We start from the raw sequence: 23,618 nt of genomic DNA, 5'->3' as shown, positions 1-23,618 counted from the left end.
ACAAGTATTGAGAAACACGTAGGGAGCATCCATCAGTCACCTCAAATACAGCCGGAGAAGTCATGCAGTAGGGAGAGGGATACCATTATTACCAATCGACAATCGGTCTAGGATCTAGGTGCCATCTGACTACCAAGGGAGAAGAGACAGGATGAAAACGAGACTATTCCGTGACCTGTCCACCAACACTTCGTCCTGCAAACTTCAGGTTGGTTCTTACCGCCGGATTTTCCCCCACCGATTCGCTCCAACTGACCACTTTCTTAGGTCTAGGTCTTGTCGATCCTCTGCCAACGCCTTTACTGCCCCAGTTCTACTGCCCATCTGTGAATTCCTTTGCGTCCTGGTACAAATCAATGAGGCAGCTAGCCGACCATGACTGTGTGGGAGACTATTGAAGATTGCGTCAGTAATCTGCAGGTCAAGAGAGAAAGTGTCATGACTCACCGAATCCGCACAGAAAGCACCGTCCTTGTTCGTCAGCTCCGTCAGTCCAGCCCACGGACTCTGATCAATCGCCTCCATGCACCCGTGCAACCGTCTGGTGACCTGCTGGTAGGTCTCAATCCGTTCTTCGGGCGTCTTGCGTCGCATCAAGTCGAAACGCAAAAAGGCACGCAGGAAGAAGCCAGTGGGCCATAGCCACTCAGGTCCCTGATGGTAGTTGCGTCCCTTGGCAGTGTGAAAGTCTGTCGAGTCATCCGAGTTGATGTAGTAGGGGCGGTAGTTGAGGTCCGAGGGGTCAAGCGTTGCCATGCCCGTGGGGCCGCGGAGAATCTTGTCAGCCATGTAGATGGCATAAAGAGCCTTGTCAGGATCAAACAGGTCCGGTGCCACACTCATGGCGATCGGAAAGTTGGGACGCAGCTGGTAGTCTTCGTACTCTTTGCCTGAGCGGTACAGGTCCTTGTAGATGCCACGGCGGTTGACGATGCTGGTGTTGACATCGTACTTCTTGTCATCGACCTCGTCGCGTGGAATGTAGTAAGCCCACTCGAAACTGGCTTTGATCTTGGCCGCCCAGTCGGAGAACTTGAGATGTCCATTGGAGATGTCAACGCCATCGTACTTGTAGAGACCTTGCTTGTGCAGTTCTGCAACCCATTTGCAGGCGCTGTAAAGCATGGCGGTAATTTCGATGGCAGCTCCATCGCGAGGCGTTCCAGGCACACCCTTGTTGCCGGCTTTCTCGCTCTCGCCCATCTTGTCCATCCAGGTGCCGCAGTTGAATTGGTTGCCTCCGAAAATGATTCCACTCTTCCAGTCAGGATGAATGTCAATGTTGAATCCCTGGTCCTTCATCTGACTGTCCAAGTTCGGACCGGCGTTATACTCTCGGAAAGACATACCAGAGGCATGGCGTTGCAGACATTCTTGAATTACGTCTTCGATCGTGCTTTTGGTCGAGTAGGCTCGCTTGTCGTCCCAAGGGAACCAGGTGTCGTCATACGGCTGGAACCGCCGCTTGACGCTCTCCTGCAAAAGGCCACTGCCTTTCGGCACGATCTTGGTGTAATCTTGAATGTTCTGCAAGAAGAACCAAACCGAGTCTCGAGAGTTGTATCGGGGAAGCTTGCCGCTGCTGAGGAGATTGGGGATCATTCCATGCTTGACAACGCTGGCGAATGCCACGATGTGCTCCCTCGCATCGGTGTAACGACCAGTGCCCAAGTACAGACCTCTGAGGGAAATGAAAATGTCTCGGCCCCAGGCTCTTCCCCAGTCGTTTGAGAAATGCGGCAGACCTGCTGCCATGGAGGGAACGGACTTCTCGGGCCAAAGCGACGCGTTGTTCATGTGACCGGTCACTTGAATGCTGACCAAGGCAAGCTTCTGGAGGAATTTCTGCCCGTTGCGGACGTTGTCGTTCAAAAGCTCAACACCGCGAGCAACAGCAGCGTTATACGCAGTTTGGATCGTCAAGGCAAAGTATCTTGGCAAAAGGAAGTTTGGGATCTTGCGAATCGCCTCAAATCGTTCGTTGAGCCAGGTCGAGACTGCGTGGAGGTTCTCGTATCCAGGCTGTTTCGACAACCTCTCGAGCCTTCCAGCGCAGTAGTCCAGAGCCCACTGGCCCTCGCGAAGGTGGTTGCAAATTGGATGGCCGAGGTCATTGTATTTGACGACATCGCGCAGGACACTCCACCAGCCTTGCAAACCAGCATAGACGAGTGGCCCAACGCCGGGAACAGTGTACACGCCATCTTTGCCGCCGCTCAAATCTCGCTCCTCGGGCTCGCAGCGGTACAGAATTTGATTGAGGTCGATGAGGCTGCAGTTCTTGAATGCGGATGCACCCTCGCTTGCGACGAACTTGTCAAGGCCTTCGGAGTGCTCGCAGCTCGGGATCCAAGTCTCGAACAAGGCGATACTTCCAGGATTGAAGTTGGCGGGGACTGAAATGGTGGTGTTGTCGCCGTTCGATTCGATCTTGACTCCGGTGATATCTTTGGTCCGACTGGGCAAGCCTCGCAGCAGCTTCTTGTCGTTTCTAACGCTCGTCTTGGCTTGAGCAGACGCATCAACCTCAAACGACCACGAGCCCATGAGCTTGGCCTTCGTGCCAGGGAGATGCACAGGGGGAAAGCCACCATCTCCATTGCCGTAGCCGGGGAAGGCGGTGTGGGCAACCAAGAAGTATCCCTTCCTGGTATGAGGGTGCACGCGATGTACGGTAATGTACTCGCGGTCGTGGTGGATGAATGTCTCGTCGTAACCGTCTTGGCCCATGAGCGTGTGGATTTGATTGAGAAGTTTCTTGATTCCGCCAATGCCTCCCTCTGCTGCCTCGACCTTGAGTAAGCCTGCGGTCGAGTATGCAGACGAATAGCTGCGGGTTTCATGAACCAGGTCGATGAGCTCGGGGTAACAGTCGTCAAAGCCCATGACACTTCCCGTGGCACAAGCGCACATTGCCACAAGGGCAGCTGTTGGGAGCGTGTCTCGCGCATCGCGCTTCTGGGCCGGTGCCTCGTTGTCGTGAGTGCAATCCATGAACAGGGCGTGGACGGGGCTTTGCCGAATTCTCCGGACGATCTCATGGGATCCAGCACCGTTGACATTTTCAGAAGAGGCAGCGACCTGGCTGATCTCATCCAATTCGAAGCTGCCAATGGGAATACCTGCGTGGCGATGGACCAATCGGCTCAACTCTTGGGTGCTCCAAGCTTGCATGGCCTCCCGGATCAGGAAACTGATGCCTAGGCGTTTGCAGAAGACAAAGTCCATGTCCTCGGACCCAGTGAAGAGCTCTGCGCCGACGACAAGGTCGGGTCGGACTTTGCGCGCTTCGTCCAGCATGTGCTCGGCAACATGGATTGGGGTCGAGTGGCAGTTGTCGATGCGGAAACCCGTGAAGTACTTGGCCATAAGCCGAGTGTATTTGGTCATGAATTCCCACAGGAATGGGTTGTCCTGGGGGCCTTTGCCATAGCGGAGCTTCACGCAGTCACCCCACACGATGACCTCTCTGCGGAGATATGCGCGAGACTGTGGACCGGCATTGTCCTTCATTGCGTCGGCAGCCCATATCCAACCGTTGTTGACAAGGGCAAGAGCTCGTTTGCTGTGCTTTCTGGTCGTCGCGTTGTCCGGCAGTCTCGTGAAGTAAGACTCGATCAGGGGGTTCCTCTTGTTGATTGCACCAAGTTTCGGTCCGTGGTCGTCGAGACGGACGTACTTGATGCGATTGCGCAGCTGGTCCATGATTGTTACAGCGTCGTCATCGTATTCCTTGTAGAATTCAACATTTACATCCTGGAGGAACTTGTGCATGGTGTCATATGCGCTCCTTTCGTCTGGAGTGCCGGACTTCCTGCTCTCGAATCGGCCGAAGAGAGCGGCAAGAAGGGCAGCAGCAGTTCTGGGGTCCAACCGGCGGCGGAACCTCTGACCAAGCCTGTCGTTTCCAAGAAAGGCGTGCTGGATGAGCCAGTCTACCTTTTCCTTGGATGACCAATTCTTGGCTTCCTGTATGCCTGCGACGCCGAGTCTGCCAAATGCATTGTCGGGGAACGTGATTTCGCCTTCGGTCCATGCTTTCACAATTTCCTTGGTGTTGCGCTCGACATCGACAACGTAGTATTGCCAAAGCTGGAGCTTGTCAACGACCTCAGTTTTGATGGCAGTCATGATCTTCTCAAGATCGTTGGAACTGTTGATGGTCGTGGGGAGGCCGAGTTCCAGAAGTTCTCTGCCAAGCTTGAGTAGCGCAGTGTCGAGTTCGAGTGCAGCCTCCAAATGGGGTGCGGTTTCGAGGTTGTATCCAGCTTCCGGATGCTCTTCCAGCCACTTGCTGTTGTTGGCAGTGTGGTTCCAGACGACGTCTGTCAAAGCAAACAGCTTGTACTGGTCCTTCATCTTCTCGACCATGGCGGCAATGTCCTGCTCGCCGCGAGGAAACAGGTTCTTGTCAAACTGATGCTGGTCGAAGATGCTGTATGGCGAGTTGGAATTTCCTCGCATCATCAAAGGAGTGAAGTGCACCATGTTGTAGCCCCTCTGGCTGATGCCCGCAAAGTGGCTTTCCCAGTCAGTCGGGTATTTGCCCATGAACTTTGAAATGACGGAGAAGATGGACAGCGAGTCTAGCGGCATGAGTGTGTTTCCGAGCTTCAACTTTGGCGACACGTCGATGTAGTAGGTGGGCGTCTTGGTGGGCTTGGGCGAAACAAGGTCATCGGGGGAGAATTCCGGCAGAGGCGTGTAAGTCGAGTAGAAGGCAAAGGCGCCGGCAGAGTAGATGGGGTAGTCAATTTCAATGGTGCCATTGAAGTCGGGACGAAGCCTGACTTTGTCAAAAACAGCCGACTTCACACAGACACAGCAAACCTACTTGTATTCCCGGAAGCGATCGCGCTGAAACTGCTCGCCCTTGGCGGGAATGTTGACCCACAAGCTGCCAAAGCGACAGATGGAGCTGGTGCCGTCAATGGCAAATCGAACAACGTAGGGCTTGTCGGTGGGAGGTGGCATGTATATGTAGCCGCCAGGGACATCTGGAGCTCCACCGTCGGTCAGAGGCAGGTAGTAGACTGTAGTTGGTGCCATTTCGTCGAGCTAAAAGATGGACGATGCGGATGATGCGGTAGACTCTGAGCGTGTGGACAGGCGCAGGAGCAATGCAAGCTATCAAGATGGCTGAGAATGTTTGAGAGCGTTTCCAAGGTTGAAAGATGCAGATGAAAGTGGAGAAGAGATGTTGGGAGACGGGAGGAGGATGCCAAAGAAAGAGACGGCACCAAAGGGACGCTGAGGGCTCGAGCACGAGTTCCCGATGCGGCAGAGGCGAAGGGCAGGTAGGGGAGCAAGAGCTGCGCTCATGAGATTATTTACAGAGCAAGAAGTTGGAACTGAGTTGGAAGTGGAGGTGAGAAGGTCATGTCAGCGAGCTTGGAGGTGCGGGTGGAGGATCGGCAGGCACGCGGGGGACGCGGAGACCTGACTCCCCCATGGCCTCGATTCATCGGCGGCGCACAGACGACGTCACCGATGACCTTGTTTGCTGCAAGTCCATGGTCGGGGTGCCATCCAGATTGCCATTCCTCGTTCCCTTATCACAAACCCATGGTCCACAGCGTTCAATTCGATTGCTGACGACCAGGAGTGACGGATCGAGGCGAGAGAAGCGCGAGTGAGCATTGCGTGTGCATCTCACCACCACCACCACCACCTGGACCAGCTGCTGGTCCCGGAAGCGGCAGAGCCAAGTGCCGGAGCCGCTGCCTTGGAACCAAAGACGATGGCTGTTCTTCCCACGACGATGGGCTGCAGCTGCTTTATGAGCCGTAACAGAAAGAGACCAGACGGGCAGCTAGCCCAAGGTAAGTGTTTCATGCCAACCGGGTGCCTTAGCGCGCGGATGGTGTTGGCGTCCAAGTGAGCTTGGCAGAAGCCATGTTCTTCGTCGTCGTCTCCAGTTGTCGTCGCGATGGTGTCGGCCGCGCCCAATGCCAATCTAAAAATTCGGTCAGGTGCGGCGGTGAAACAACGGCACCTCGATGGCCACGAGAGACGATTTGTTTCAACGCCAGGCTGGGGTAAACTCTGACAGCACTGCTCTCACGATGGTCCATTTGCTGCGGCTGTCGCTTTCCAAGAACAGAAACCTTGGGCATTGTTCAACCGAGTCAATCTGTCCACACAGCCATGCCGTGGACGCGGTTCAGGAGATGCCGCGACTGCCAAGCATGCCATAAAGACATGGAGCAATGCAGGGCAGAAGAGATGAGGAATACGCAGTGCCGCTGCAGGCCATGGCGAGGTCGGGGGTCGGGACAGGGGTCCGGGCGATGCGAGCCGCGCGCGGGGCCTTCTCGTATGTAGCCATCTCGACCTGAGTCGTTGTTGTTGCCGGTGGGATTGTCGTCGTTGTCGTCGTCATCAGCGCGCGGCAATGGCATGACCGGACGGTATTCATATATCAAAGTGCAAGGTGACGACAGCTGCGCCGGATCAGAGCGGTGGGTGTTTGATCGTCCGGACAAAGCGTGGTGTTGGGCGCAGTGGGGGGGGAGCGGAGGCCCAGCAGCGGAGTGGGCAGAGACGACACAAGTAATTACGACTTGGGCAAGTCAAAAGTGACGAAAGCTCCTGGTTCCCTCGCCTAGAAAATTTACAGCGAGGAGTGTAGCTTAAAAGCTTCCTAGATGGGTGGTTGATAAAGCGGATGAAGGCTGCCTATCTGCACCTCATGCTGTGTGCCACGACTTTCCGGTCTCTGCTCAGATTGCGGTGGACCAGGGGGGAGGCTCAGAGCATCTATATTTACCAAGTCTGGCGGTCCTCATCAGACTTCACGGAGCGAGGAACAGGAACCCAAGAAAGGGAGAAGACGGCGGCTCTAACAGCCGCCCGAAGAGCCCTACAAGGACCTCCTGGACGCCGCCCACACCAGATGCGACTGACTTGGACCTGCGACTACAGCTAGCTGCATCCATCGCTCCAGGCCAAAGCCCACCTCAGGTCACGAAACAATTGCCCTCCGCTGACCTGACCTCTCGTCGCACGCGCTACGGCACTGCTCCGCCCTCCGCCTGCCCCCCCGAGTCGTCGTCGTCGTCGTCTGTGTTCGCTCCCCCACGACCTGCCTCTGCCTGCCCTGAGCTGCCGCCGCCCTTCTCCAACCTACCTTAACCCCAAGACCGAGCCAGCACCAGGCACCCGCTCCCTCTCCGCCGCCGTCCCTTTTCGCCAGCCACCGCTCCCCGTCTCCGTCTCCCGTCCGACAACACCTCCGTCCTGCTCTGGTGCATTGTTGCGACCTCGTCGACCCACCCTCGCGCTACGCTACGCTACGCACAGCCTGTCTGTGTCTCTCTGTCCCGAGCCCACAAATCGCCTGCCTCGCCCCTCCCGGCCCTGGCCCTGGCCCTACCTCATCCACGCGGTGCCTCCTGCGGCCCGGATCGCGTCTGCTCCTCACACTGCACCTCAGCTCCTCCTCGCCCTCCATACGTTACGACGATACCGTGTCACCCTGCCCCCGGCACTCCGAGACGACCCGCCCGTGCGGATTGTAAGTCGCTCCTCTTTGTTCTGTCTGCCCTGAAACCAGAGCCGTTGAAGCACCTCGCTTCCTTGCCCTGTCTCTCTCTCTCTCTTTCCTCTCTCATCCCCTCCCCCTCCTCTCCCATTCCCCCAATTGCCCGTCTAGTCTCCTCGCCGTTTGCTGTGCCCATTGTGCTTCCGCCATTGCCTCCTTCGGTCGTGTAACAACTCGGCTGACGGACTAAATCCAGCTCGCGCATAAGCTTCCACCACTGACGCCGACTCCCCTTTGTCGAATCCCGCCGGCCTACCCAACACCAAACAAGCGCCACGAAAGCACAATCGATCCGCGCGTTGCACAAGTACAGGTTAGCTGGCCTGGTTGCGGGTTCCTGCTTAGTCTCTCGGGGCCCCATTCATCTTAGGGTGACGGGCCCGTCAGGTGTGTATGGCGCGGATGCCCACATTCCACCCCGTGTCTTCGCTGGAATCGAAGCTAATCGTCATGTCGGACAACAGTGTCGAGGTAAACACCCATCCGCCCACCTTGACCGTCGTTGCCAACCGCGCACTGCATCCTCGAGCCCTTTGACTCGTCACATTGCCTCGTCTGCCAATTGAGCGCGCACACGGCTAATACGTGCCACAGCCGTTGGATTGGGCCCAACCGCGGAGGACGTTGCGAAAGATGCCGAAATCTCCCTCCTTGTCTTCGAGCAATCAGATCAACAAAGGCGCGACCCAGTCGTCGAGCGCCGAGAGTCCACAAAGCCCTCAGAGCCCTGCGTCGCCCACGAGACTAGCATCGAGCCACCATGAGATGAACAACCTCTCTCAGGACTCGCACCATCACCCGGCGCCACCCAGATCTGCTCACTCGGCCACCCCTCCTCGCGAAGACTCGTCGCGGCGCTTCTTTTCGCACCACAAAGCGTCCAAGTCGACGACGAGAGTGGGGGCAGAGGGTGGCATGTCAACGATGAGACAGGTCTCAGAATCGGGACCGGTCCCGTCGTCCTCGCATCACCCCTACCCCTACAAGCAAGCGTCAGGGTCGTCTCCAGACGTGAGCAGGTCTCTGGACAACGCTAGCATATCTAGTGGTAAGCGAAAAATCATGCTGCCCGGACAAGTCTTGCCGATCTCTAACGGTGTGCGCCCTCTAGATACCACTCACGACTTTGACCAGCGCAACGACGCTGCAAGCACCAAATCGTCTCAGCATCCTTTGCCTTCGGAATTCGGATCCCAGAGGAGACCCAACGCCAAAAATCGCTTCAATCTGCTCGGACGTTCTCGCTCTGTTCGATCCGATGACGCAGTGAACAACAGCGAAGTACAGCAACCTAAACCCTCTCCGTTGGCACATCGTTTCGCACCCGCCTCCGACCAAGGCGAAAAGCGCTCCGAAGATAAGCGCAAAAGGCCAGTCCCTGAGAACGGATTGCGCACCGCGCCGATCCAGGACAAGGCATTTCGTGATATGCTAAACTCACAGCCCCGTACTCGGTCTGCCGACCGTGACCCTGACGGAAGCCATTCTTCGCATCAAAAAGAGAAGAAGGACAATTTTTCATTTTCGACTTCGTTCAAGGACGGCGGTGGAGCAACATTCTTCAACAACATCAAGACCACGGGTGAGAAAACCGCGGCCAACCTCGGCAAAGCTGGCAAGGCCGGCAAAGGTTTCTTTGGAAAACTCACACGCAACGGAAGCTCACACGAACGGGACCATGGCCCTCATCTGGATGAGAACTATGTGTGCAAAGTCATCAACCTTCCTCTGGTCGAGCAAACACGGAGAACCAGAATATCCAAGAGGCTGGCAGCATCCAAGGACAAGACGGAGTTTTGGATGCCTGCGTTGCCTTGGAGGTGTATCGAGTGAGTAGCTTCCAAGCGACTGGATGGCAGACGGGCCGCTAACGAGTAGCTAGCTACTTGAACATGAATGGGTGCGAAGAAGAGGGTCTGTATCGTGTACCAGGCAGCGGCAAAGACGTCAAGTATTGGCAAATGCGATTTGACAAAGGTACGCTCGAATGACGCAAGCTAGTACTCGACGAGACTGACCGAATGAGCACAGAACTTGATATTAATTTGTTCGACGAGGACGAGTTGTACGACATCAACATCATCGGTTCCATGTTCAAGGCCTGGCTCCGAGAGCTTCCTGACGAGATTTTCCCAAAGGCCACCCAACAGAAGATCCAAGAAAACTGCCGCGACGCGAAAACGACGCCACAGATGCTCAAGGACGAATTGTCCAAGCTTCCACCATTTAACTACTACCTCTTGTTCGCCATCACTTGCCACATTAGCCTGCTCCACTCCTGTTCAGAGAAGAACAAAATGGACTACCGGAACCTCTGTATTTGTTTCCAGCCATGTATGAAGATTGAGGCCTTTTGTTTTCAGTTCCTTGTCCTAGACTGGCGCAACTGTTGGCAGGGTTGCTGGACAGAAAAGGAGTATCTGGAGAAGGAGATGCGCATCCTGGAGCCTGAAAAGTACCCTGCCATTCCTCCTCCGTCGTCGTCGCACTCGCACAGCAATCAAGAAAGCCCGCAAGAAGACAATGAGCGGGCCGAATCGTCTGGAAGCAGCAAGCCCTCGACAATCAACAGCTCGACGCCCGACAAGCCTCGGCCCCCGCCTCTCAACGCGACTGGTTCCCGCGAACATGAAGACGAGGATGTCACGCCCACACAGGCCAACCGCACGGGCATGCGCAACAACGACTTGCCTAAACTCTCTCCGATGAAACCTCTGTCGCCAATTGCCCTGTCCCACAATTGAGCGTCGCCACCACCGTTCTTGGTTCACAACTGCAAGTTGAAAGCAAGGAGGCCGGCCTCTCAGCAGCTTTAGACCGTTCTGGACGAAGCTCAAAAGCAATCGGCGCAAAGATGGTCATAAGCGTCTGCAGATCTTTTTCTTTTTGTTGGTCAGTTTCAGTATTGGCTTTGTGGAGTCCCCCACGCAACCGTTGTCCGCGCTCTGTTTGGTCGAGGCGTCGAAAGACGTCCGGCCTAGCCTGGCAATGGGTCGCCAACCCACTGCCAGCAGTCATCCTTCGGCAACCAATGCACTTTGATCCGGGTTTTTTGTTCTGTTCGAATACCCATTTCCTTGGTCTGGACTGCTTTGCTTAATTGTTTGGCGTTTTGAGAGCAGCCAATCGAGCAGTACGTCCTTTTTTCTTTTTTCCAGCATCGCAATTGCTTCATCACTTCTATTCTGCATGCCCCAGGCAATTTTCATATACAAGTCTCATGGTCAATTGGCCGACGGAGTTGAAGAGGGCACGCACTTGGGCGGTTGGAAGGCCAGAATGCATCGAGGACTTTTGCCCCTGGAGCGGTGAAGAGTAGTCGTTGGTTAGAGGGAAGTGTATGATAGGAGAACGAGAACCTTTTTTTGACCATGCGTGTATCATGTTGTACCACGTGCGAGCCAGCGGCGGCGAAGGTAGGCATGAGATGGGTAGTGTCAGACTTGCCGGGAGGGTGTCTCGATGGCGCGTGACAGTTGGGAGCTGTGCTGTGTCAAAGTCGGACTGCCTGGAACCAGGCACCGGACCGGACCACGACCTTGACCATGGTTGCTGGTGACTCGCAGGTTTCAAGCTCAGCTCCCCAGTTTAGGTTCACGTTGTCCAGCGGGGAACCCACGCCATGGCCATCCCTGCCCGCGCCAAGTCAAGGTGGCCCTGGCGCCGTTACCTTAGTTATCCTGACGTCGCGAGCTCCACCACGCGCAATATCGACTTCGCTCTATCGACTGTACTGTATACCTCTCTCTCCATCGTTCCACGACTCGCCCTGCCACCATGCTCACATCTACTGCTCTCCCCGTGCGCGCCGCCTCTGTCGCCAATGCGGCTCTGCGTCCCCGCTACCTGTCGGCCAACTTCGTCCCATGCGTCAATACTGCCTCCTACAGCACCAAGGCACCACAACGATCATCATCAATCGCCCTGCAGCCATCGCACCAAACCAAGCGCACCCCTAGCCTCACGATCACCGTCCGGCCCCAGCTGGCCCAGCCCTCCCGCACAGCTCCCTTGGTCCGGCACAGCAGCACACAGTCCGCGGCAGCCAATGCCACCGCGTCCCCCACAGCCTCATCGACCACACCGCCCAGCCCCGATGGCACGCTGACGTGGAATCGCTTCCTCGCGATGCGCAAGACGCGGCGTCGCATCTCGCTGCTGTCGTCGGTGCTGGCGGCCATTGCCTCGACGGCCGGCGGCACCTACTTTGTGCTTAGCATGAACCTCGACAGCGTAGGCGCGACGACGTTTGGCCTGGACCCGCTCATCGTCATGGGCCTCAGCGTCATTGGCACCGGTTGCGTGGGATGGCTGCTCGGTCCCGCGCTGGGCGACGCCGTGTTTAGGCTCTGGTACAGGCGCATTGGGAGCCAGATCGCGGTGGTGCGTTTTCTTTTCTTTTTTCTCCCTCGCTTTTCCCCTCTGTCAAGTCCCGTATCCCACACCTCCAAAACACGTTGCGTTTGAGCCTGACGGCCGCGCCTCTACGCTGCTCCTCTTCTCCGTCCATTGCTTTTCCCCCACGCCTTCTCCCCGCTCTTTCCGCTTGGTAAACTAACATTTCTCCGCGTGCATGTAGAAAGAAAAGGCCTTCCTCCACCGCATCAAGACGTTCCGCGTCGATCCCGCGCAGTCGTCGTACACGAACCCCGTGCCCGACTTTTACGGCGAGAAGATTGGCTCCGTGGCCGACTACCGCCGCTGGCTCAAGGACCAGCGCGCCTACAACCTCAAGACTTCGGGCACCCCGCGCGGCGGTGCCGGTGCCGTCGCCTTGGGCAAGCGGAGGAAAGCCATCTAAATATTTTGAATGATGACAATGGTAAAGGAAAGGGGGGATGATGGCTCTTCTTGTTACCGAGGAAATTTGTGGAGAAGCAAGCTGGTGATGTGTTTAGCCGCAGACTGCGAGATGGGTCGATCTGCTGCTGATTCGGAATGAAGACTGGAATATTGCCGGAACACCTCTTGGAAGGATTGTCGAGCTGGTTAGCAGCGGGATTGAAAATGCCCCGCGCAAAAGCAGATTGAAAGGGACGCCGCAATGTTGACAAAAGCAGCAAAGCAGCGGATGTCTTGAAAATGGCTCAACTCGATGCTGCACCGCCGTGTCGATCCGAAAAGGCAGTATGGACAGCGTGTGTGCGCTCCACCCCTCAGCCACACCTCTTTCTAGCCCGTCTGAATCATTGGAATGGATGCGAACCACACAGAAAAAGCAGGCGTTCGATTTTGTCAGCAGTACGTAGTCAGTGGGTGGAACTAGTGTCAGTCTGTACAGCGAAGGAAGGACGTGTAGTCGGGCAAATTGCACAAAAACAGTCAATCAACTCTCACACTGTTGTTTTACCGTTGTCTTCTTGAGTTTGCAGCTAAGCTACGTGTAGTGGGTGCTTAAAGAGATGTCAACTCCTTGCACAGCTACGGCTGCTGCGTACAGGTAGCAGTCGTTCAACACCATGGCTACGGAATCCAAGAGCGTTGTCGCTCAGTACTACCGCTGCCCTCGGGATACTACCATCTCCTGTGAAACCCGCTTGCTGTGCAACAGTGACGAGGAATCAAGACAACACGTAGATCAATGGTTCGGTGTGGGGATGTGGTCATGTTTGGCAGTCGCACATTGAGGTACGGATTGGATTGTTCGCATGGCTTGTTTACATATTTAGATCGTTGTGCTCACCCCAGCATACATGTCATGTCGCTCGACTTTGGCCCTCCTCCAGTCAATCAGTTTGATCGTCTCATCTCCATTGTGAAAAGCAGCCATCCCAGTCATCTTGTTGGTCGCCTTACTCAACGGCAGAACTTCCAAAAGCAGCTGGAAAAGAGGGTGGAAAGGTGTTCGAGGACAGCTTGTGTTGCTGCTCGAGATCATTGGTGTCCGGGCATGGGAGCGCCTACTGCGGATGATACGGATCCCTCGTGGGGTAGCTTGGAGTGGCAACAGTAGGGCCGGCGCACGTTTGGAGAGCAACTTGGGGAGCATTTGGGTAGGATTGTTCAGGAGTGGCTGAATACCGCTGGCAGGCCGGACTGCTGACGAGAGACTCGGATGGAAAGCGAACAATATGTCCAGATACGGCCGGAGTGGCAAAGTCGACCATCTATGCGAGTCGGGAAAAGCATTGTCTGAATTTCACAAGCTGAGGATAACACACTTGCACCACTTACCTTGGCTGACTGCAGCAGGTCGGCTTGACATTTCCCCGGCGGATTGGTCCTCATCGGTTCACGAACAAACAGCTTTAAATAGAGTTGTAGCAGATCGACAATGGTTATGCGGAACATTCACCCAAGTGAAGCCTCCATTGTTGGTTTTGATCATGCTGAAAAGGCTCCATTGATAGGCCGAAGTCGTAGTGTTTGTCCCTTTTGGTAGTTACACCGAGTTGTCCCACTGTCGTGGGGTATACGCCGACCGAACGTGTTTGCAAAATCCTGCTGGCTCAAAGACTCCGTCATGCCCGTAAACCCAGGAATTCTGTTTTTGGTTCTCCCATTCCCCTTCTCACACGAGATGCTGCTGCTGTTCCCCAGACTCGCAGACAATCCGTTTACCTGACGATGGCCTCGAACCTGTTCTTGAACCACTTGACGGTGTCGCTCTGGGTGATCTTGTGGGAGTGGCCGATCTTGCTCTGCGCGCGTCTGCGCTTGGCAACACGCTCACCGGGGCGGGTCCTGTGAAGCTCTGTCAGCCTATTTTTCCCTCCCCAGCATACTCCTCTCGCTTCTTGGGCATACGCACATGCAGACGTAGAAGTCCATTCCGTAGATACCGATCGCAGGGTCGTACTTGATGCCCAAGTCGATGTGCTCAGAGATACCGAAACCGAAGTTGCCGGTCTCGGAGAAGTTGCGCTTCCTCAGCTCGTACTCCTTGACCTTGAGGCCACGCTCGAGAATCTCCTCGGCCTTGGGGCCACGGACGGTGACGTGGACGGAGATCTTTTCATTACGGCGGATACCGAAGGTACGGACGGTGTAGCGGGCCTTGCCTGTAGAGATCCATCGTCAGCGGGCTAGCGCGGTCGAGCGATGCGGGCGGTGCGATTCGTACTGTAGACGGGCGTTTGACCGGACAGCTGCTCAAGCACCTTGGCGGCACGGGTGAGCCTGTCACCAGACTCGCCGACGGAGATGTTGAGAACGAGCTTCTGCACCTTCAGCTCCCTCATGGGGTTCTGGCTCTTGTCCTGTTTCTCGGCCTGAATAAATGGTCAGCGATGCGAGCGATGCAGCCGATGATGCAGGGCGCGTACCATTTTGTCTGCGGGTGATTAGTGTTGTCGGTGGTGCAGGCCGGTCGTGAACGTCGAGGTGCGAGACTGGAGGTTTGGACAATTTTGGTGGAGAGGAGAGTGTGAGCCGCTAACCCTCGCTTAGCCCGACAGGGATGCGTCGCCAAGCCCGTGATTCGCAGCGATAGAACGCAACAAACGCGGATTGACGGCGCAAGTTCTGGCAGTTTGATCTGCTTAGCTGCTCGTAGTGTTCGGCATCATCAATTGCTTCAATTCTTGCATCTGATTAATCAAATTTGTGGCTGCTTTATGCCTCAGGCGCAAAGCCATCACCGGCACCGCCGCCAAGATTTGCGGCGCGACCTCGGTTTCGACGTCTTGCATCTGTATACCTTACTTAGCTTGCCTGCTGGCGCGACTGGAAGTTCCATCATCAATCCGCGACCTTCGCCCACCTCCGCCCACTCTCCCACTCTCCAACTGTCTGCAAAGCCGTGTTCGCACGCGCCCTTCAATCATGGCGCAGGCTAACAAACAAGGCAAGATGGTAAGCCTCCTTCGCCTTCGCGCCGAAAGCTACAAAGATGTTCGTTAACAGAGCCAGCTGACGCTTTTCTATGTAGCAAAACCTCGTGAGTGGACCTCGATTCACGCGTCTCCGAAATGTTCCTCTGACGACTCCAGATCAACTACCGAATGCGCGCTACACTATGTGACGGGCGCCAGATGGCTGGCCAAATGTTGGCCTTCGACAAAGTAAGAGCGGGACGCAGTACAACAGTCTGGGAATAATGCTGATGTGGTGATGCAGCATATGAACTTGGTCCTCGCCGACACCGAAGAATTCCGCCGCGTAAAGCGCAAGTCCACCAAAAGCCAGGCGCCGGGGGCTGCCACCGCCCCGCTCGTCGAAGCCGAAGAGAAACGAACTCTGGGCCTCACCATCGTTCGTGGAAACAGCATCGTCTCCCTCTCCGTTGAGGGTCCTCCGCCGGCGGATCCATCCACCAGACTTGGTGCCGCTGCTCCTGGTGGTGCAGCTTCTGCTGCAGCGACTTTGGCGTCAGGCCCGGGCATCAGCAAGCCGGCGGGCAGAGGTCTTCCCGTTGGACTTACTGGTCCTGCTGCTGGTGTCGGTGGCCCAGGTCCCGCTGGCTTCGGTAGCTTCCCTCCTCCACAAGGTGGATTCCCGGGTGCGCCGGGTGCACCGCCGGGCTTTCCCGGCCGTGGTGGTCCTGCTCCTGGAGCTCGTAAGTTTATAGATGTGCTTTTGCTACAGCAAGATACTGATCCTCCCCAGCCGGCTTTCCTCCTCAAGGTTTCCCAGGTGGTGCTCCTCGTAAGTATCACATTGATCCGTTGCCAATTCTCGTTTCTAATGATGCGTAGCTGGCTTCCCACCCGGCTTTCAACCTCCTCCCGGTGGTCGTGGATTCCCCGGTGGTCCTGGATTCAACAGGTAGATGGGGCTCCGACCATATCCAAGCTTAAACGAAATCCTCAAGACACTCGAAATCCGATTATGAAACCCACGTGCCATTCTTCTAAAGCTGGAATATGCACCCGGTGGTCGTCAGAGACTCGAAAGCGTTTGGCGCATCAAATCAACACCGCGGCTTGCCCATTGTGCTCGCCCTGATTTTGGCGCCGGCTGGTAGTCGGAAAAGGAACTCAGAAGTATGAATACTGGGCGTTGGGGGGTAGAGATACCTTGAAAAGGCAAATACAGCCAAGCGGGCACAAGCACCGAATAAAGTCACTTTTCAAAGCGTGAATACATACTCCTCGCACCTAGTTGTCCGATAGGAGAGGGCATCCGATTGCTGTTGCGGCAGCGGATCCCCACACGTGACCGACCCCGGGCCCACTTCCGCCCGAAGGCCCGCTCTCAACATCTCCAATCAGGCTTGCGCTGACCAAAGCAAGTTGCAATCGCGGAAGCCAGTGCAGTCATCGCAACCCTCAACAACTTCTCCTCGCTCCCCTTTGCCTCTCCACCCTTCCTTTAGCTCGTCGAACGATTCCGTCGCCATGGCCGCCGCGATCAAGGCTATCAATGCGAAAATCCGCTCCAACAAGGCGCTGGATTACTTCTTCTCCACCCGTACGTTTGCTGCCCACCACAGCTGCGCTTTTCGTGCGCTTTCATGTTTTCGCAGCCCATTGTCGCAGCTCATGATGCAATTACAATCGTGGTCTCCGTTGCAGCGCTGGTTTTGTGCTAGGTGGCTAACTTGCCGGGTTCTCCAACAGATTTCTGGGGCCCCGCGTCGAACTTCGGCATCCCGCTCGCGGCGGTGATGGACACCCAGAAGGACCCTGAAATGTAAAATCCAGTCCCTTTACTTCGCATTCTACGCGCCATGGTTTCCAAGTCCGCCATGCATCATCCGCGCCTGCCGCTTCCGCAGTCAATGTCGTCCAGCTGAGGCTCTCGGGGGATAATCTGTGCCCCCACTCGGCACAGACGTCAGACGGAGTCGGCTCACACGACAGCCGGGATTCTATGATCGTCGAGCAAAACAATGGCAAAGGGCGTGCGGCAAACTTGGGGGACAACCACGCCCAAAGAAATTTTGAAAACGCTTCGCGCTTAGGAGGATTTGTGGTCGATGCTAACAAGCGCGCTACAGCATTTCCGGTACGATGACGGGCGCCCTGACCTGCTACTCCGCCGTCTTCATGCGCTACGCCCTGGCCGTTAGCCCCAAAAACTACCTTCTCTTTGGCTGCCACTTCGTCAACTTCTCCGCACAAGCTGCGCAGGGCTACCGTTACCTGAACTACTGGCAGTACGTCCATCTCCAGCAATTGCAGATCCGTCGGATACAAGAATGGGCGTCGTCTACAATTGATCACAATATGCTGACCGTGTCTCCAGCTTCGGCGGCCGGGAAAAGTCCCTCGAGAACAAGGCAAAGGACGCCGTATCATCGGTCAAGGAGTCGGCGGAGAAGGTTCTCAAGCAGTAGAAAGCTGTTCGCACAGGACTGTAGAGAGGCATACCACACTGGAGTCTTGACACGGCGGCGGCTATGAAGCAGAGGACTGCGAATTCAAATCACCGTTGGCAAGTGAAAAAGCATCATCCATCCAGCTTGTTGATCATGGGATTTGTAAGATTGCTGGCGGCGTTTCAACCACAATACCATTTTTTGTAATGTACACTTAGCGGTGACACATTCTAATTTTGAAGGGGTGATGGATGACTCGATGACAATCGCATGATGGACGTTTTTTGTTCCGAGAGGCTCGACGAAGGTAATGGCTAATGGTCCCTGTTATCATCTCTTCAGAATAGATGCTGAAGTGCTCCCCATCTGTTCCACCACTGTTTATTCGTCACGTTTGTTGGCAACAAGCCTTGCTCGCCAAACTTGCGCTGCTCCATTGACCAAGGGTGTATGTATATAGGTCATAAACACGACTCCCAAAGATGTGTGCTTTTACATCAAACTCGTCCTGCCACCAATCTCACTCCCGCCCTGCCCAGACGGCATCTCTCCACTCCTGCCAACGATGAACTCCTTATAAATAGTCGCCAGCCTCCTCCTCTCCTGGTCGCTGATGCTGCTCCGCGTTGTCCGCAGCGAGCTTTCGAAATGCTTCCACTCAATCACGGGCTCCTTACTCTCCTCCTCGTCTTCGTCTCCTTCCCCGCCATTCCGTTTCTTCGCGCCAATACCGTTCTCTTCACCATCGTCGGGCGATAGGGCCGCATGTTGCAGCTGCTTCTGTCTCCGTCGCATCGCCTGCATGCTCGCAATCTGCGCGCTAATCTTTGCGCGTTCGCCCAGTGCTGCGGGACCAATGGCAGCTCTGGCGCTCTCTTCGTCTTCGTCCCCAAAGCGAAAGTGCATAAAGTCGACTTCCTTGTTACCCTTTTTACCGCCGTGTACGCCATTCTGCTGGGCCTTAGTTTTGCCACCCTTGCGGTTGGAGCCGTCGTCGACGCTTAGATCATGGTCGCCCAGGACGTCGTGAATGGCTTCAAGCTGGGCGTTGTACGCCACAGCCTGCAGGTCCGCGCCGCTGTAGCCCTGGGTGCGACGCGCGACTTCGCGGAGCGAGCGCTGCGTCTGCGCGTCATCCAGAACCTCGGACGCAACGCGCAGGCTGCGGGTCACGGCCTTGAGCACGTCGAGCCGCTCCTCTTCGTCGGGCATGTCGCACAACAGGCTTTTGTCCAAACGGCCTGGACGCAGCAGTGCCGGGTCGACGAGGTCGGGGCGGCTGGTGGCGGCGAGAATGTACACGCCTGACAGTCCCTCGGCGCCGTCCATTTGCGTAAGGAGCTGGTTGACGACACGGTCTGTTACGCCGGTCGAGTCGTGTCCGCGCTTGGGCGCAATACTGTCAAACTCGTCGAAGAAGAGAACGCACGGCTTAGCTGCCTCGGCGCGCTCGAACAGGTCTCGAACGGACTTTTCGGACGCGCCGATGTACTTGTTGAGGATTTCTGGGCCTTTGACGCTTATAAAGTTGAGACCGCATTCGCCGGCCACGGCAGAGGCAAGCAGCGTCTTACCGCAGCCCGGGTAACCGTAGAGAAGAAGACCGGAACGAAGACGCAGTGGACACTGCGCGAATATTGGTGCGTATGTGGTGGGGTACTGAAGAGTTTCGAGAAGAGTCTGCCGAGTCGCGAGGAGGCCGCCGATGCTGTCCCAGCGCGTGGTGCTGGATTGCAAAGTTACATTGCGCAATGATGCTGGAGTGAAGCCATCAAGTGCCCGAGTGAAATCTGCTTGCGTCAAAGTGACACTTTCGGATGAGGAAGCGCTGACGCTTCGAATGAGAGATTCACTGCGTGCACGAGACACGAGGAGCACGAGATCACCAGGCATGTATCCATCGGTCTGGCCAGCCAGATCAAGCAAATCGAGGGCGGGATCTACTTGAAACTCGTCTTTGGTAGAAGAGCTGCTCGGCCTGCTCCCGGAAGCAGAGCCTTCCATCCAGGGGCTCTCTTCTGGTTTCGTGGGGCTCGTGCCATTGAGTCTTTGAGGTTTTTGTTCATGCATATCCGGCAACACCAGCTTCTCCATGATTTTTCTTCTTCCTTCTTTATTCGGAGCTTTCAAGCTTACGATTTCTCGGACGACGTGACCTCCAATCACAACGTTGTTGAAAGCTTCCTTGCTCTGGCCCGTAGCGAGGAGAACGACGCGGGAGTCCATGGAGCAGTACTGTCTTGCAATCGTGCAAATGCACTCGCTGACGTGTCTGCTTCGGCCATTCTCACCGCCAACCTGCAGCTCAGTTTCCGCGGGACACAGCTTGTCCAGATCGTCAAGAATTATGACCGAACGTCCACCTAGCCTAGCACCCCACGAGGCAACTGCAAAGAGCCTTTCGAGGGATTCCTTGATAGTAGATACCCGGGTCTCATCCGTGACTAATGAGCGGCAAGGGAAGTAGGAAATGTGAGAGAGATGTTCGTTTCGCAATCGATGCGCCAGGAGGTGCGACAAGCTCGTCTTTCCACAACCAAGACCACCAGTCAGGAGGACCGAGGATGATTGGGTGAGATGCGATGTAAGCTGTTCTATAAGAGGATCGATTCCCACGAGAGTTGGAGGTTTTTCTGGAAGACCTTCTCCTGGCGACCAGCCTTCCAGGGCACTTGGTGGCTTGGAAATATCCCCTTCAACCTCGAGAGGGAGGCCTCGTCGTTCTATTCCAATGAACCATGGCGGATTATTCTTGCCAGTCTCGGATGAGTCGGAGGGTTCGAATCGCAGTATCCCGCCGGCCCATTCCCATGAGCCTCCGTGGACGGGCGGTAGGATCATTCCATCGGTCAAAGGGCCCTCAAGAATCGAATTGGTCTTGTCTTCCTCGTACACGCGCCTTATGTTTCGGGCAGCCTCTTCCTTTTCCTGCTTGGTTTCGCCACCAAATCTAAGACCTGTCTTGTGCTGTGGCACCGACGTACCGAACGGAAAAATCTTGAGAGTTCGGAGAGAACTTGGGTCCGATGATGTCTTGCTGGCTTGTGGGGGAGCCGGCTCGAGGCGCACCAGGCCGCCGACAACGCCATGTGCGCCTAGGGATGTACAGAGCGCTGAAGACAAGGCGGCATGTTGGCTGTTTGGTGCATCGTCCCACAAGCCTAGTTTTGCGACAATGCGAGTACTTGACTTTTCTCTTTCTGCCTCCTTCTGCGGATCCACCGGTTCCTTGATGCCAGAAGGCTTGACAACAGAGACATACACCCAGGTGACTCCCCTGAAAGCTTTTGTGAGCTGGACATCCCTATCCACCCAGATTTTCAATCCGACATTTCTTGCATCTTCTTCATCTTCGAACCAATCTTCTGCAAGATCGCGGTCCACACCGCGAAGGAATATGGCGTTTCGGCGAGTGGGCTCCGATTTTCCTCGCCTTGTCTTCACTGTACTAGCAGTGCTCCTGCCGCCTTGGCTCTTGCGACCCGCACTTGCAACGCTGCGGCTGTCACCTCTGCCAGGTCTCTGGCGGGTCTTGGCAGCAACGTGGACCTCGGCATCGGGCGAGACTTTGACAAAGGGGGTCGTCGAGGACGGTGCGGGAGTAAGGCCAGTTACTATGACGTTCGCATTTGATGATAGTGAGAGATGCAATGTCAGAGGATGAGTCGGCTGCTTCTGCGCGTCTGCCGAGGGAGTATACCCGGGATTTGGCAAGGCACGAACTTGCGAGAGGAAATTGAGTTCCAGAAATTGGGCATGGAGTTCAATCACTATACATGCGCAGTTAGCGCGGCTCTCCCAACCGGTTTGCTTGACCTACTCTCCCAATCTGCTGGTGTCAAGGGCTCGATGACAATTGTATGTGCCTGGGGAGGTTCTACGTGGAGTAAAATGCCAACCTACTAAGGCTGGTCAATGAGCGCCCTAGACCGCAGGTGTGTTGTGAGGGTTGTATACCTTCTGCCCTTCGCTGAGCCCAAGGAGCCGGCCAAAGGTCGCGTCCAGCTCCACTACGGACAAGTCTGAGTCGCGGGGAACCGCGCTCCCTCTACTGCCGGCAATTCCATCTCTTCCGACGACGGGCGCTGGTTTGCGCTGGGCCTGCATGCCGGTCCAGCCAAAGAAAGCCGACTTTTGTACGGTGGATGCGCCATTGGGATTCGCGCCGTCGCCAGGGACAGGTTGGCGGTAGGTGAGCTCGACGACAACATTTTGGGCGATCTTGGGACGTTAGCAGAGCTCCGTGGCCTGAGAGAGTGCGCGTGCTTACAGTGTTGGTGTTGACCAGCACCGAGACCAGTGAGGCGGGCAGGTTTACCAGGCAGTTGAACAGGGAGGGCAGGAGAGCAACCTCGGCCTGCAAAGCCGCTTGCTTTTTGGGCGCCGGAGCCATGAGGAAAGGGGACGGTTGTTTGCGCCGTCAGTGATAACTGGCATGGCGGCGTGGTGAACGTGAAGCCGCATCCGCAGCAGAGCAGCTCTACCTCGGTTCGGTCCGCGCGCGACGGCACTGCACTGACACCTCTATGGACCGCCGTACGTGGGGCGGGGTGCTACAGCACACGGAGCGACCGTTTGCGCATTAAGCCATCGCGTCACCCGAAGCACCTTTTATTCCACAACCAAACAAACCACAATGCCTAAACGTAAAGCTGACCACCCTCTCAGCTCCGACCTGGCTGATGAGCCGCTGGCGAAGAAAAGGACAGCAACTCTCTATGATGCTGTCGCAGGTGAATGCGTCCACTGCCGTGCACACAACTTTTTAACTCACATCACCCAGGACGCGTTTCTAGTAATGGATTCATGTTTGCAGAACCGTTTGTCGCCAAAGACCGGGACACGGCGTCTTCTTCTCGCCTTCCCGTCCCGCCAGAGGAAGTTCTCTTTAGAATGAGAAACGCGCCCGACCGATATGAAGAAAATGACCCATACGACGCCGACAGACATCTTGGGGAGCATCAGCGTTTACCGGAATCAGACTTAGTCAAGGCTCTCCACGCGTACACGTCCGACTACTACAATGCTTCTTATGGGGAGGATAGCCGAGTGGATTACAGAAGCATGGATGAAACCGCACTTTTGGCCATGGCCATCTTGATCGAGGAGGCTGCCGCTGACTTGCTGGGTTCGACCGGTGATCTTGCTTTCATCGAAGGAGAGAACATGGACAACATCGATATGCCTCGGGCGTGGAATGGCTTGCAATGGGCTCGCAGCGTGATCGAGGGATATGGAACCGGCTCGGCTGCCCCAGAAATTCATCAGAGCCAACCGGAATCAGATGCGGCCGATCCACAAGCGACTTCTGAGAAGCAGCATAGCGCTCCGCAAAGACGAAGATCAAGACAAGCCAAGTCCGACTTAGACGACGATTCTGCGAGCGATTACAGCCAGGACCAAGACCTCGATGCAGACGATGAGAGCGACCCAGACTGAAATCCCGGAAGAGGTCAAAGTTCTTGAAAGCACGTTGTGGGGTCAGAGTCTTGTACTCATGATCATCTCACCTGTGACGGTACGCGGCCAACCCGCGGTCCCCAACACCACATCAAGACCACCCGACAAAGACTAGACGATGGGCCCGATAGGCCTGATCCTAACATCTTCTCCGGCCCGGGCAAACGCTAGTCAGTCAGTATAGCCGCCAACGTCCGTGTCGACCACCATGCCGTGCTACCTCCACATCGGCAGATCGGCAAGATACACGCGATTCGACCGAGCCGAGCCTTCGGTTTTCCTTTGCGACTTCGTCATGCCCCAGAATATTTCCCCGCCGTTTCTCGCTGTTCTTGTACACACCCCGACTGTGCTCGAAAACTCCTGGAAAGGGCATGAGACTTCGCTAAGACATGGAATTCGCCGTGGTCTGAC

General features: G+C 55.8%; 8 protein-coding genes across 8 annotated transcripts; 5 read left to right on the top strand and 3 right to left on the bottom strand.

The window, feature by feature from the left end:
- Window positions 1–65: 65 nt before the first annotated feature.
- On the bottom strand, window positions 66–4,856 carry J3D65DRAFT_613625 (glucanotransferase domain of glycogen debranching enzyme-domain-containing protein). Its single transcript, XM_066799130.1, has 2 exons — window positions 448–4,856; window positions 66–391 (listed from the first exon to the last, which is right to left on the bottom strand). Exons 1-2 carry the CDS (start codon window positions 4,594–4,596, stop codon window positions 314–316), a joined length of 4,227 nt encoding a protein of 1,408 aa, XP_066658677.1. The 5' UTR covers window positions 4,597–4,856; the 3' UTR covers window positions 66–313.
- Window positions 4,857–8,077: 3,221 nt separating this feature from the next.
- J3D65DRAFT_214100 (RhoGAP domain-containing protein) lies at window positions 8,078–10,585 on the top strand. The gene is made up of 4 exons (XM_066794514.1): window positions 8,078–8,591; window positions 8,655–9,372; window positions 9,426–9,520; window positions 9,575–10,585. The coding sequence occupies exons 1-4, from the start codon at window positions 8,177–8,179 to the stop codon at window positions 10,285–10,287; spliced, it is 1,941 nt and encodes a 646-aa protein (XP_066658676.1). The 5' UTR covers window positions 8,078–8,176; the 3' UTR covers window positions 10,288–10,585.
- Window positions 10,586–11,211: 626 nt separating this feature from the next.
- J3D65DRAFT_214102 (presequence translocated-associated motor subunit pam-17) lies at window positions 11,212–12,485 on the top strand. The gene is made up of 2 exons (XM_066794515.1): window positions 11,212–11,926; window positions 12,123–12,485. Exons 1-2 carry the CDS (start codon window positions 11,321–11,323, stop codon window positions 12,342–12,344), a joined length of 828 nt encoding a protein of 275 aa, XP_066658675.1. The 5' UTR covers window positions 11,212–11,320; the 3' UTR covers window positions 12,345–12,485.
- A 1,615-nt stretch (window positions 12,486–14,100) lies between these two features.
- Window positions 14,101–15,221, bottom strand: J3D65DRAFT_664767 (60S ribosomal protein uL5; the record flags this gene model as incomplete). Its single annotated transcript, XM_066802771.1, has 5 exons — window positions 14,101–14,227; window positions 14,295–14,544; window positions 14,607–14,754; window positions 14,809–14,816; window positions 15,188–15,221. The coding sequence occupies 5 exons, from the start codon at window positions 15,219–15,221 to the stop codon at window positions 14,101–14,103; spliced, it is 567 nt and encodes a 188-aa protein (XP_066658674.1).
- Window positions 15,217–16,674, top strand: J3D65DRAFT_613608 (small nuclear ribonucleoprotein). The gene is made up of 5 exons (XM_066799129.1): window positions 15,217–15,346; window positions 15,475–15,546; window positions 15,602–16,040; window positions 16,091–16,129; window positions 16,180–16,674. The coding sequence occupies exons 1-5, from the start codon at window positions 15,308–15,310 to the stop codon at window positions 16,251–16,253; spliced, it is 663 nt and encodes a 220-aa protein (XP_066658673.1). The 5' UTR covers window positions 15,217–15,307; the 3' UTR covers window positions 16,254–16,674.
- Window positions 16,675–16,707: 33 nt separating this feature from the next.
- Window positions 16,708–18,193, top strand: J3D65DRAFT_613603 (uncharacterized protein). The gene is made up of 4 exons (XM_066799128.1): window positions 16,708–16,894; window positions 17,044–17,116; window positions 17,424–17,582; window positions 17,672–18,193. The coding sequence occupies exons 1-4, from the start codon at window positions 16,822–16,824 to the stop codon at window positions 17,760–17,762; spliced, it is 396 nt and encodes a 131-aa protein (XP_066658672.1). The 5' UTR covers window positions 16,708–16,821; the 3' UTR covers window positions 17,763–18,193.
- J3D65DRAFT_565752 (P-loop containing nucleoside triphosphate hydrolase protein) lies at window positions 18,067–22,180 on the bottom strand. Its single transcript, XM_066797599.1, has 4 exons — window positions 22,015–22,180; window positions 21,702–21,965; window positions 21,565–21,643; window positions 18,067–21,514 (listed from the first exon to the last, which is right to left on the bottom strand). Exons 1-4 carry the CDS (start codon window positions 22,135–22,137, stop codon window positions 18,237–18,239), a joined length of 3,744 nt encoding a protein of 1,247 aa, XP_066658671.1. The 5' UTR covers window positions 22,138–22,180; the 3' UTR covers window positions 18,067–18,236.
- A 200-nt stretch (window positions 22,181–22,380) lies between these two features.
- On the top strand, window positions 22,381–23,183 carry J3D65DRAFT_664763 (uncharacterized protein; the record flags this gene model as incomplete). Its single annotated transcript, XM_066802770.1, has 2 exons — window positions 22,381–22,477; window positions 22,528–23,183. The coding sequence occupies 2 exons, from the start codon at window positions 22,381–22,383 to the stop codon at window positions 23,181–23,183; spliced, it is 753 nt and encodes a 250-aa protein (XP_066658670.1).
- Between the last annotated feature and the right edge of the window lie 435 nt (window positions 23,184–23,618).

This window comes from Phyllosticta citribraziliensis, assembly GCF_038025025.1.
Source record: "Phyllosticta citribraziliensis strain CPC 17464 chromosome Unknown J3D65scaffold_2, whole genome shotgun sequence".
NCBI lineage: Eukaryota > Fungi > Ascomycota > Dothideomycetes > Botryosphaeriales > Phyllostictaceae > Phyllosticta > Phyllosticta citribraziliensis.
The sequence above is the reverse complement of the archived record's forward strand: the minus strand, read 5'-3'. Positions and strand labels throughout refer to the sequence as shown.